We start from the raw sequence: 14,735 nt of genomic DNA, 5'->3' as shown, positions 1-14,735 counted from the left end.
ACACTAAGGCAGGCTTCCCCAAACTCTGGCCCTCAAGATGTTGCTGAACTACAACTGCCATGATTCTCAGGATATCTATTTCATTCATAGAGTCATGGGAGTTGTAGTTCAGCAACGTCAGGAGGGTTGGAGTTTGGGGAAGCCTGCACTAAGGGGTATCAAGGCATTGTAATGCCATAGTGGTTATGGTGCTTAGAGTATTCCTTTAACCAAGTAAATCAAAATCTTACCACTTAAAAAAATCTCTTTTACCTTGTCTTAGATAATATTTTATATTTCATTCAATTTATAACATGTGACAAAATAATGCAATTAACTTAAATAAAACCAACTGATAAAATATATGACAATATATTGAGTAATTGTCTTTTAGTCAGAAGACTGTGCGATAGAAAGGTTATTCCTTCAAAGATCTATCCATAATTTCTAAATACACAAATAAAAACAGAGGTTGATGTTTACAAGCTGGAATAGGTATGGTGTTTTTTATTATTTTCTGCTAAAGGCTTTTCTGCATTTTAATACAATACCACAGTATTCCATTGCATGCTCTATGTATGAAGTGAGTCATACAGCAAACACTGTCACAGAGATCACATTCATGTCCACAGGGACATTTTTCTGTGTGCAGACAAAATGCAAGGATGGTAGTTAATCTCATCGAAGTGTCTTTGTGGATAAATTATATTAAACCAAAACAGAATGATTTAAAGACGCACAATGAAACTTGATGAGTATATTGTGTGTCAGTGTGTGTCTGTCAATGAGAATGTGCGTGTCTGCCAGTGAAAGTGTGTGTTGGTTAAACAGTGTGTGTGCCAATGAGTGTGTGTATGGGTCAGTATGACAGTATGTGTGCTTAAAAGGATGAAAATTATTAATAAAAAAAAATATTTTAATATAAAAAAATATTTAAATCCCATCTGTACATTGTGCTAACAGAAATGCATTAGATTCTAATTTAAAGCTCTTTAAAATGATGGTCTCTCCCCTACCTGTCAATTACATTCTTAATATTAGACTTGTGGCGCAGGGGGCCTAATGCCATAGAATGAATGAAAGACAGGCTTCTTGCTCCCTGTCACTGTGTTACTTCCCCATCAAGAGTTTGCTGGAGTAGGATGGGATGCAATGATGTCAATGTGCTGGCAGTGAGTCAGCAAGGGAGAAGTGACCCCAAGCAGGGACAATCACTTCACACTCACACACAGTCAAATCCCATATATAATCACTCTCAGCCAGCCAAACATGTACACGCAATCACACTCCGCTAACTGCACATGTACATATCACACTCAGCCAATCAACACAGGATCACATTCAGCCAACCTCCGCACAATCACACTCCCCGCCACACACATACCACTCAAATGCTTTGGCAGAGCAAGGAGGAGTGCTAAGGTGGGGCCCTTCTTTGATTCTTGCACCGGTTCCCTGTGATTCCTAGTTATGCTCCAGTGTATTGGGAAGCCTGACAAGCAGATCCTGTGCACCCATGGTCTAGGTGTTTTAATGGATACATATTAAAACTGCAACTGTTATACTATTATTTTTTTATTATTTTTTTTTTATATAAAATATATTTTACCAGGATGGATACATTGAGATTTCTCTCATTTTCAAGTATGTCCTGGGTTCACAAAACATTGCATTGTTACAATAGGATACAATATTACAAAAATACAATATACAAATTATATATATATATATATATATATACATACATATATATATATATATATATATATATATATATATACATACACACATATATAAATTTAATACATAACAGGTAAAATATATCTTCAACCACGACAGGTACATTCTGGGCTGAGGTATATTGCCACAGATCTCTTAAAAGATTTTAGATTGAATGAAGATTTGACTGTGTCCCTGAGGTTATTCCATAATTGCGGTGCTCAGTAGGGGAAGGAGGATCGTGCCACTTTATTTTTGCGTATCGGTATGCTAAATATCATGCATGTACTGGATCGGAGGTTATAGGAGGCGGGAACAGCTTGGGAGAGCATTCTACTCAGGTAGGTTGGGAGATTCCCAGAAATGCTCTTATGCACAAGGCTGGAAAGATGAAGAGTGCGTCGGGATTCCAGCGACAGCCAGTTTAGTTCTTCATATCACAGTTGTGGGTAAAGTAATTACATTCCAGTACAAAGCGGCAGAACTAATTATATAACGTATTAAGTTTATTAACCCCTTAAGGACCAAACTTCTGGAATAAAAGGGAATTATGACATGTCACACATGTCATGTGTCCTTAAGGGGTTAAGGTGGGTTTGCGGTGCGGGTGCATACACTACATCCCCATAATCAATGACCGGCATTAGCATTTGTTGCACTGTTTCCTTACTGTAGGACTTAGGCAGGATTTGTTTCTGTACAGGGCACCTAGTTTTGGGCTAAGTTTTGAAGAGATTTTTTCAATGTGAAGGTCAAAGGATAGATTGGGGTCTAGAAACATACCTAGATATTTAAAAGAACAGACTGCTGTCAGTGTGCTATTTGAATTTGTTCTGATATACAATTGTTGATTTTGTAGTTTACGTAATTTAGGTACAGTTCCAAAGATCATTGTAACAGTTTTGTCAGTGTTTAGGAAGAGTTTGTTATCCGCTATCCACTTTTCAACCTGTTTGAATTGGTTTTGGAGCACAGCCTCAAGCTGCGGTAGCTTGGGTTTACTAGCATAGATTACAGTGTCATCTGCATACATGTGTACAGTTGAGGATATGCAGACGTTAGACAGATGATTTCTAAATAATGTGAACAGCAGGGGGCCAAGTATGGAGCCTTGGGGAACACCACATGTGACTAGAAGAGGGAGGGAAGCGCTATCAGAAATGGTCACATATTGCAATCGATCTGAAACATATGATCGAAACCAGGTTAGCGGACGATCACCAATGCCTGAGTTTAAGTTTTTGCAAAAGAATGCCATGGTGTACTGTGTCAAAGGCCTTGGCAAAAATCAAGGAAAATAGCTCCAGTTACGTCTCCTTGTTCCATGCCAATTTGGATGTCATTGCTAAATTTTTAAGAGGGCAGTCGAAGTTGAGTGATTTGGACGAAAGCCTAAATGATCAGGGATCACATAATTTGATCATTGATAATATTCACATAGTTGCGTCAGGATGCATTTTTCCAAGATTTTTTGACAATTTGCAGGGAGCAACAATGTTTCGACCTTCTAAGAGATCTTTTTCAAGCTTGAAAAAGACCTCTTAGAAGGTCGAAACGTTGCTGCTTTTTTTGTTTAATTAAAATCTGCCTGCGGCTTTAACACTCTGAGTGCCTGGAAATTCCATTTTTGCGTAAACGTGTTGGGATTGCTGGTCCTATTCCAGAGTACTGGTGGCTGCTGGGATTGAGTGTGGCTCCTACAATCATCTTTGCAATATACAGGGAGCAATGATATTGGGTGATAGTTAGTATTGTCACCACTTTTATGGATAGGTACAACTTTTGCAGTCTTCCAAAGTTTGGGTATGTATCCTGACACCAGGGATTCCTTGATAAGGGTAGTGACAGGTTTGGCAATTGCTGGCACACTGAGCTTCAGCAACATTGCTGGGATTTGATCTGGTCCACACTGGTTTTTCATTTTTAAATTATCAAGATGTTTATTAATGACACTAACAAGCACAGGTGTAAAATTGAATTTCTCTATTTGAGGATTTGGCAGATTTGGCAGGGCCTTATCTTTATTTGTGGTCTGAAAATTATTGTAATTTGTCATCTTAGCAATCAGGATGGTAGCACATCCAGCAAAATCATTATTAAAGGCATTTGCTATATCTAGGGGGTGTTGCAGTGTTTGGTTGTCCATTTTGACAGTGGAGGGTTGGGAGTGAATTGTGGGGGTTTGTATGCTATTTATGATTTTTTGCAAATATATGCATTGAAAATAATAAAATAATAATCAGTAAATATAAAAACACACACAACAAAAATAGACATTACATGTCTACACAATTACATGGATACGCATTAAGAATTGACTTTATAGTGTAATAAAGAAACATAAAATATTCAATACATAGCTACATTGTAATAAAGTCTGAAAAAAGACTTGCGTTCATCACAGATCTCTATTACTGTACTAGATCCAAAATGATTTCCACTTGTGACACAAACCAGCAGGTAGATTTTACCTTGTTAAAACAAGCTGTTACCCCACACAATTCATTATTATATCCATGAATTGTGTTGCTTTATCAAAAAAAAAGCATCCAGACGATCTGTAGGCAATGTGATAAAGCAACATCTTCAATGAGAGAATTCCCCATCTTCATTGTTCTTACTGTAAATTTTCCTTCCTCTGACGTAGGTAAAATCTCTTTCTAGTGATTAACAGATAACTAGAGAACTGTTTGTCCCGACCCTGTGTAAATTTGTATAATGTTATCATGTCCTCTCTGAGTCATCTAACTTTTCTCATAGCCAAAATCTTCATGTTGCCCAAATAATTTTGGTGCCTACTTCTGCACTCTTTCTGGATCCATAATATTCTTCTTTAAAACAGGTGAAAACATGTAATTTATTAAAGCTTTAAAAAAATCTTGTGGCTAAGGTTCGACCTATTTATGACCTTTTATATATGTATGATTTGGATATAGAAGTGTGTCATATCTTAGGGGCATATGAAAATGTTCTGTTTCAATCTTCCAGTTTACTTTGATAGTATACATTTTTCATTTTCTTACACTAATATGTACTGATGTCAAAGGTATTCTCTACATATGCATCCCAAGTCAATCCCGCAGGCATCCCAAGTCAATCCCGCATTTTGAATGTGACTCTTGTGATTTGCCTCCCCTCCCATAATGCTCACTCAACAGGTGCCCGGTTGGGCCTCTGTGATATCATTCAGCAAGGAGGGAGTGACAGCTCACATCCTCCCTGCTTCATAGTAAGCCACCTTGGAGGAATGGATGAAGAAGGCAGAAGGCACCTGAGGCACACGCTGGAGATAGTAGAAGTGATTCTGGAGTGAGGTGCTGCTGCTATATGCTCACTCCCACCAGCCTCAGCCAGCACCAGAACTTCCAGCAAGCCACCCTCTTGGAAACAATGGTAGGCTAACAGGAAAGTGGCTGCAAATGTATACAGTATATGTTTATCTGTGTAAGTGTGTATCGGAGTGTGTGTGTGTGTGTGTCACGATATCCAGTGATGCAACACGCAGAGTAAATATATGATAATAGATTAGACAATGTTTACCGGTCCTTAGAATGGCCGGGTTATAAGTTGTTAGAATAAGAATGGTCAGGGACAAGCCGAGTCAGGGAAGCCAGAAATCAGGGAAGCAAAAAAACAATAGCCGAGTCAGGAAGAACAGAACGGAGAATAGTCAGGAGAAAGCCAAGATCAAAATACTAAAAATAGACACAGAACTGAACTGAACTGAAAAGAAAACTGAAAACAGAAACCACAACAGGGCAGAACTGAACTGAAAACTGAAAACAGTAACCACAACAGGGCAATAACTAGCATCCTAAATGATCTTTTTATAGTCTAGGCCTTTAATTGATAGCCACGCCCACAAAACATTCAAATTCGAACATTTTGGCAGCCCGGGATGTCATTAGCGTCATAATGTCACAGTGGACATGCCACGTCATAAAAGGGGACGTAGCTACAGCGCCAGGCCTCGGAACCACTGGGGAGATGAGAGGGACTGTGGGAAGGGTCCCTCTCCCCGTCAGGGACCTCCGGCAACATAAGGTAATATGACAATGTGCCAGTGTGTATTTATATGTTAGTGTGTGTATCTGAGTGTATGTGGCAGTGTGTGTATCTGTGTGTATCTGAGAGTGTGTGTGCATGTGCCAATGTATCTGTATATCAGTTTTTGTATCTGAATGTATGTGCCACTATGTACATGTGAGTATGTGTGTGCAAGTGCGAGTGTCTGTATCTGTATGTCAGTATGTGTATCTAAGTGTATGTGTCAGGTGTGTATCTGAGTGTGTGTCAGTGTCTGCATCTGAGTGTATGTGCCAGTGGGTGTGTTTCAATGTGTGTATCTGTGTGTCAGTGTGTACCTGAGTGTGTGTATGTGAAAGTGTGAGTGTGCATGCACTAGTGTGTGTATCTGTGTGTATGTGCCAGTGCATGTATTTGTGTGTCAAGGTGTTCATATATGGGGGGGGGGGGGGAGGAGGGAATGCGGTAGCTAGTAAAGTCATCTCCCTGAAATACATTTTTGCATGTTTGGATGTCTGGCTCAGGTATATGCAACTACATAAGTAATATATATACAAGATTACATTGAGCAGCATGAGCTCATTTATATGCATGGTGTATATCTCTAATAAAGTGTTACTTGGACATGTGAGTTCAAATAAATACATTTTGAAAGCATTACATTGTTGGTGCCAATTTTATTCTCACTTTTGATCTCATGTCATTCCTTACATTACTTGCATAAGTGTATATGAAGCAGATAATGTTTACAAGATGGTACCACTATTTTTAATCTGTACGGTTTTGGCAGACGTGGCTTTTCTTATCTACTAGAATGTCATTATATGTGTAAGATCATTCACTAATGCTACTCTATAGAATGGTATTATTCCCACTCATTTTGCCCATTACTGTCATATACATTTTGAACCAAAAATCATGATCGCCTAAGGGTTTCTCAATATTTTTGTGGCTTTAAGGCCCAGATTATCTGGATCAACTGGTTTCACTAATTTCTGTGAATCAGGGATACATCGCAATGATTCCTACCTATTAGTTCTAAAGTGATATACATTAAAGACACACTCTGAATTCACCCTGGAGAGAATGAACAAACAGCCCTGAATCATTATGAAGTATATAAAAGACTTAATATAAGGAAATGAATAATAATGAATCCATCATTGTCCCTTAAAGGACAAAAGTACAACTCAGAACATTACCATAGAAGCAATGCCTGGAGAAGCAGAACAAAGCTTAATAAGAAAGCAGATCTTTAAAGTAGTTGAAAAAAGAAACCTGGAAGGTTAAGGGAAAGGTGGCTTAGGTATTTCTGTTATGTGCTCCAATGCGTTCAAATTAGAATATAAAATCCTACAACAAAATACAGTGCAATTAAGAACTAACATCTGCAACTAGCAGTACAAGTAACACTGTTACATTGTCACACTGGATCGATCATTTCGTTAACCCTTTATGGACCAGTGGTATTTTGATGCTGTTGTCCCAAACTGGCCCCATGTTAGTAAATATTCCCTATGCAGACGAAACCCAACGCACGAATCTAGTTGCTATGATTTGTGAGCCTTGGCACACTTTCTGGGATTAGATGAGAATTGGATACTCTAACCTATAAAGTAAGGGCAAGACTGCATGGTGTATGGCAATTGTAATGAACATGTGACCATGATTTGTAAGATATGGCACATTTGCGGGGCGTAATGGTGTAAGAACTGGGTTCTACAGCAAATTAACCTAGACATTATCTTTTCTAATAGTTTGTTTTTTGGATACTAAGAATGTTTACGGCATCGTTTGCACATAAAATATGACAAACGTGTGAGGAGGACATTTATATTTCATGGATTTTGAATGATTCCAAATTACACTGTTAGAGTGCCCAGCTGTATACCTACCTGAAAGTGTATGTGTCATCCATGTGATTTGCACAAGTTTATTTTAAGACGAAGCAGTCCCTACTTTGTTTTAAGTTAATTTTTTTGCAGAATGGCATAATTATTATAGCTATAACCATCGTAAATGTCCTCCTACAGACATCGGCCATTCATCTCTTATGACTGACATCACAGGTATTGTCTTGTATAATGTGCAGTAGATCTCCATAGTCAGTCTATCAGCAGCGATAACCCAACTGATGTCAAGTATCCCAAATCCAGAGTTAAATAAAACAGCTGGTGGTCAGTAATCAGGACATTGCGCTCTGACATAAGGCCTTTAATGACCAGATTGCTATCATGGTTAATTGCTTAGCTAAAAGAACATCTCACTTTTTTTGTTAGTGTTAATTTCTTCAGCTCAATGCAGGCTGCCAGACAGGGAATCACAAATGTATGGATTACTGTATTAAATCATATTTATACACACTATAATGTGCATACTGTTTGAAAAAGGTGTTGGCAAACAATGAAATAAAAAAAAAGAAATTAAAAAAAACTGAAAAATCATGGATTTAAAAAAAAATTGATAAAATTGTAATTCATATTTAAAAATTTTATTTTTACCTCACATCACATAACATGGTGTCCTATTTATCAGAGTGTTGTGGTTACATAAATAAACTATTTTTATTTGATTTTTGAAGAGCTCCAGAGGATTGGATCTGTTTATTTGTTGATATAGAGGTAGTTTAACCCCTTAAGGACACATGACATGTGTGACATGTCATGATTCCCTTTTATTCCAGAAGTTTGGTCCTTAAGGGGTTAAGCATTAAAAGAAACCTGTTACTTGGGCTCTCCTTATTTACTCTTCCTTTGTGGTGGCAGCCATATTTAGGTCCTCTTTGATCAGAAGCAGCATACACATGCAATTAATGTCTAATATGAATGGCTTAAACCATTTGAGATTGCATTTACTAGATGCTCATCATTTGCATATGACATCTGAATGAGAAATGTGCATTTGCCCTAAGTTACCTGCATGGGCTATGGTTGGGGTTTCTGACTAGAGAGGATTTAAAGATAGCTATTCCATAGAACAAGAGTTAGTCGAGAGAAACATTGAAATAAAAAGTAATGCTTGTTTTACAATCGCTACATAATTAGTTTAGATAAATACATAATTAGCTAACATACCTTATGTTGAGTTAGGCTCCATTCCCCATACACAGCAATGACCCACATGTAGGAATGGTTGGTCCTAGGAAGGTCCTTAAATAGTGGGTGTTTATTGTGTCTGACACCCATTGAAATGAAGGTATGTGTTTTTAGTTTTAATTTCTTTCTCTAAATTCATGTTACTATTATTATTATTATTATTATTATTATTATTATTATTTCCTTGAAGTGCATACATAATAAGTGCTAAAATCCTTCCAAAAGTGCACCTTTACTAGATAGGTGTAATTAATGTCCTTGAATAAAATAGATGAATACACCGTTGCACTGAAGCACCATCATAATCTGAACAGCTGAAGGACCATTGCAATCTTATTATAATGGCACTAGATAACATCATTGTAATGAGTAAACCGTAAGTAATGGTAACCTAACCAAAGTTAGTTGGAATATTATAAATTACAAATATAGGCAACTATTCAATCAACTGTAAAGAGCTGATAACTTAAAAATTAGATATAAATAACAATTTGAAAACATACACCAGCTCTGTTAGCATAGATTTTGCAATTTGACTTGTCGACTCACACAGTTTAATGAAATAAGCTAGAAAACAAACAGAAAGAGTTTACCAGAACAAAACGTATACTAAAATATATTAATATAATAACATTTATATATTTGAAAGCAGAGGTTGAAACAGAGTCATGATATGAACCCTAACTCTTTCATTCAAGTCAGGTGAACACTAAATTGCAATGCTTCAATGCCTGGGCGCAAAATAAAAAGTTATTAAATATTTAAAACTGTAATCAAAGTGTTAGGAGAACTTTTAAAAGTAGCAACAAGCATAATTTCACCATATAATTGTTCGGATTTAGATAACAGGCTATCAGCAGCGTAGCGGATTGTAACGCAGCACGGAAATTCTCCAATCCTTAGGACAGACATAGGGCTCTCTGGGATACAAAGTGAATATTAAATAGAACTAAGGATTTAAAACTGAAGAAATAAATGGGAAGATTATACAGAGCCACACTAGTCTTATGTACCAGCAAAGTTTCTATACATGGATTTTCTGGATACTTTTAACTGGATTTAACCTCTGATGCATAATATGAATACAAAATGTATGATTAGTTAATTCTTCGTGTTAAATTGCACTATTCTCAAGATCAGATTTTACCTGTGATCGATGGTTTATGTTTTACATGTGATTTGATCTAAAGCAGGGGTGGGCAATCTTTGGGCCATAATGCTAGCAAAGCATTAAGGGAGATGTAGTCCATAACATCTGGAGGGCCGAAGATTGCCCAACCCTGATCTAAAGGATTCTTTGTGCCTTGAAAGGAACAGTTAAACATAATAAATCATTTGAATCTAATGTTTTAGTGGGTTTAATATACAATTTTGTGATGCCAACATCTAAGGTGCCAACATCTTCATAGCATTGTACAATAAGCAATACAGCACCGAGTTATAAAGCCATACAGGAACTAATAGTGAGAAGCAAGTTAGGTCATGTTCAAAGGAACTTTAAGGTAATGCAGATGTATTAGAAAAGGGTATATAGGCTGGAATGGTTCTGCAGTGTATGTGCCCAGAAAAGATGCTATAGACAACTGAGTGTCAATCCGATATCTTGTCTGACACATATTTCTATAAAGTATATCATAACAAAATGTAGAAATAAAACATTGTAGGCCCAGGTCAAGAGAGTCTCTATTAACTTATGTACCACTAAGGCTACTTACTTAGTGGACATCTGGCTACCAGATACTTAAAGGAAAAGTTTTAAATCGCATTAAGCCAGCAACAATATAACCTACAGTTCTATACTCTACACAAAGAGAATTATGTTTCACATGCTAGTTTATTACATTTCACAAGGGGTTTTTACACGGAGTGGGTTTACAGCTTCAGAGGAAGGGGATTCTCATATGTTGTGCCTATGGGCATTTAAGAAGCAAATATAGCAACGTAGCAGCTGTGTTTATCAAATTTTCATTTATATTAAGAAATATAAAGTGAAACTAATAGAATGTTAACATTGGCTGACATTTCGTTTGTCTTTGGCAGAACGGCTCCAGTGTTGTATTTGACTACAGAACTGTTAACAGAGCTACGTCAGAGACAGAGATATCAGCTTGTCCTTAAGATGAATACATAAGAATTACAATGAAGCCCATCTAATTATAAGATGTCCCGCATAATCTCTAAATGGACTGCAAAAAAAGAGATGTGTGTTTGGGCATGTGCACGTGTCCTAGAGTCATTGGGCAATATCACACAAGCTGTGTGTACTGTATACTGTGTATATGTATACTGCTCAGAATGAGATGTCCTAATTGGATCTAGTTCCCGTATACTAGTCGATTTGTCACAACATAATACATCAGTAAGTATTCAGCTCCACCTCTAGAATAGACAGAATTACTGAGAATTTGAATATGAATGAAATACCCATTTATTGCAAATGAAAGCATTGAAAAGTTCAAAAAGTGTAAAAAAAACAGATAATGATACAGAATTTATCTAATGAAACCTCTTTGTTCCCACAATACACAATACAGAGCAAAGAGAAATGAGAGAAAACCATTAAGCTTCTGTTTTTTCCAAATTGCAAAATCAATGTCATGCAATGCATTTTATAGATGAAGGTATTCACATCACAATGAAAAACAAAATTGTTTTATATTTGACTTAATCGTAAGACATGCATCTGTCAAAATCCACATCAAAGAGCATATACCACTTTAAGAAATTCTAAGTCCAAGCAGTTTAGCAGGTATCTAAGCATACAATCTATACTGAGAACTTTGCTGAGATGATTAAAGGAGAATGTGTTCTAATATAAATGGTCTGGATCCTGTAGCATATATGTGACTTGGTCCTGATGTCAACAGGTGTGTGTTACAGCTTTTTGCCAAAGTATTTGGCAAGAGGATTGACACAGCATAACCAGGCACTATTCTGATCCTAAATGTGCTTATCAGAAGCTCTGATATCCAAAGTCTGCTCATTGCTCACCCTGGTAGACCAGAGGGGTAAAAGATATCTCTCCTCATATGTTGTTGGGGCAGTGGAATGAAGTTTCACCTGACAGCACAATTATAGGGTATTATTCCCAAGTTCACACTGCAATATATATAGTCATGCAGAGGGTTCACAATTTACCTGGTAAATCGACAGCTTGTACAATTAATAGCCTCATTAGTATAGCTAAGCATGTAGGCTAATTCCTTATGCATACATTATTAAACTCTGAGTGTTACAACATTTTATTTTAACATTTCCATAAAGTGTTGGCAGACTCACATATCTGTAAAAATGTGTAGGATCAGCATTTAAAAAAAACCCACACAAAACAAAAGACAGATTAGAACAGTTGTTATATGCACATCTAACCCACATGTACATTAATGCCAAAGAGACATGTACAAAGCCAACAAGCAAGTGTCACTGTAGTAAATGGATACCTGTACAGCAGCACTGAGTTTTAATTCAATTCAATAGACTGCTAGTTTCTGTTACTACATAGGAAACATTCAATTAGCTCTTATTAAACCATCAGCCTGCACCTATGGGTGTTATTCTATCTCACAAATACCTCTAACATGTATTTAGACAAATTCAATTCAGCTGAAAAACAATGCATGGTAATTAATCTATAGTAAGTTATGTTCCAACCATGACATTATTGGTTAATAAACTATGTGGACTGATAGTCCAGAAATCATTGGGGATTCTACTCTACCTAAAGAATAATAATAATAATAATAATAATTAATAATAATCATTGGGGGGATTCTACTGTTCCTAGAGAATATTAATAACAACAACAACAACAATAATAATAATATTTACAATTATTATTATTATTATTATTATTACAATGATGACAGAATTATGATTTATAATACTTGCAGCTATGTAACAACCTGATCAATGTTCTATACAGTCCATACAGGACTACCAGCTCCATACAGAAGTTAATCACAGATCAATAGTGGGTCCTCTGACTTACCTGCGTTCCTGAGCTTTCTGTTTCTGAAAACAGAGAGTATAACGAGAAGATTCCCCAAAATATCAATGACGATGGTAAAGATGAGTATGACAGCCAGGGCAGTCGCTACCCAGGGCGGACGATCCAGTGTCAGATCTTTGGGGACATGCAGGGATCCATTCAATGTGCTTACATTGACTCTCATTTTCCACTGATTGACGGATTCCAGGTTGGTTCTACCAGAAGATGACACTTGTAGAGTACGTGTATTCCTTGAGACAGGTAGCTTTAGTTCATATCATGCTTCATTTCGTCTTTTGTCCGATTTAAAGGCGATGTGAGAAAGTGGCTATAAGATATTAGTGAAGCCATCCCTTGCACGGTTGCCAAGTTTTTACTTTGCATGTCATGTGTCAAAGAAGACACTTTTATAGCATCCTAGCGCCTCTCCTTCCTGACAGATGGCATTCAGGTGACACCTAGCGTTGCGCCAAAGAGAGAACTGCAAGAATTTGTGGAGGAGTACTACCGCCACCTAGTGGTACATTTAGTGACATCATCCATATGCATATATTCCATTGCAAACATGCATTATCCCTTCAGCCCAACGTTCTGATTCTAATTGTGTGCTTCTTATCCCCTTCAGGGGACTGTTAGGAAAATCCTGCTTTATCATTGCATTCCCAACATGTCATTAGTACTGACAGGAATAAATTACATGCATCAACAGACAACCAAGAAATAATTAGCTCATCCTCTTTATGTATGTATGTTTGAGGTCCTGCACTCGAAGATATCTCCAAGGTACTGCATTAATGATAACACACTGAACAAATCATATTTGTATCATATTTGTATCATTTGTATCATATTTGTATCATATTTGTATATGTTTGTGAAAGTAACTGTTTTTATTTGCTTTTTATAGCAATTACCAAATATGTGTTAATACAAGTGACAAGTCTATTCATAGTGGATTTTTATCAATATATTTTTTTTTATCAATAATTCAATAATCTAATCGAGATGATTAGGCAGATCATGTTCTAGGTAATAGAATCTGTGCATTATTACATTATCTGTGCAATCTCTGCATTATGTCCAGTGAGACTGATATTGGTGGGAGGGGCCCTCTATGGTAGTGGCTGTTTGCAGTTGAAACCTTTTTAAGTAGCACTCAATACAGATAAGACACTTAGGCTTGTTGAAGCACTTTATGTGTCCGGAGCCTGTCATAGTTGTGATTTCAGCAGAAATTGGCACTTTTATAATTATGGGAAAAAAACACCTTGCTGGCTGTCAATCAGAAAGCTGGGTGGGGAGGGCAGGGGGGGGTAGTGGGATTTCTTCTGCTTGCTCTAGCTACACAGAGCTAACAGAAGTGGCAGGCATGCTGTGTGAGCATATACCTGCCTTCCCCCTTCTTAATGAGCTATGTTACAGCTCATGGTGGAAAGTCCCGATTGCGTGTGTGATTGCAGCTCCGGCACAGAATCTTTTCAATGATTGGAGTATTCCCCATCACAGTTACAAAGTCCTCTCACAATAGTGATATGTTGGGAGAGGAGCTGAGGTGATAGAAAGAAAGAGTAAAATAATGGCATTAGCTAGATAACTGTGAAGCTTCGACTAAGATTAAATAATGCCAGCTCTAAGTTCTGGATATGTTTCCCATGACCACAGGATTTTTTAAACAGTCTCAAACTTATTTTAAGGCAATGGACATTATTTTCCCACAATACATGGATCACCATTTTTAAAATTTATATAAACAATACTGTTTCTTTCTCTCTCTCTCTCTCTCTCTCTCTCTCGCTCTCTCGCTCTGTATAAACATATACACATACATACATACATACATATATATATATATATACATATAAAAGTCAGTGGTTCTCTTGCACTCTTGCTAAAATATCCCTTTTAATGCCGGGTGCTATATAGCCTGG

At 37.0% G+C, this 14,735-nt stretch overlaps 1 protein-coding gene across 1 annotated transcript in view; it reads right to left on the bottom strand.

The window, feature by feature from the left end:
• MTNR1A (melatonin receptor 1A) overlaps nt 1-13,145 on the bottom strand; it is a 271,401-nt gene extending 258,256 nt beyond the window's left edge. Inside the window, exon 1 of the mRNA XM_063458090.1 lies at nt 12,808-13,145. Coding sequence (XP_063314160.1) covers nt 12,808-12,991 — 184 coding nt within the window. The 5' untranslated portion in view covers nt 12,992-13,145. The remainder of the gene's footprint in view (nt 1-12,807) is intronic.
• Nucleotides 13,146-14,735: the final 1,590 nt, after the last annotated feature.

This window comes from Pelobates fuscus, chromosome 6, assembly GCF_036172605.1.
Source record: "Pelobates fuscus isolate aPelFus1 chromosome 6, aPelFus1.pri, whole genome shotgun sequence".
In the NCBI taxonomy this organism is placed as follows: domain Eukaryota; kingdom Metazoa; phylum Chordata; class Amphibia; order Anura; family Pelobatidae; genus Pelobates; species Pelobates fuscus.
The sequence above is the reverse complement of the archived record's forward strand: the minus strand, read 5'-3'. Positions and strand labels throughout refer to the sequence as shown.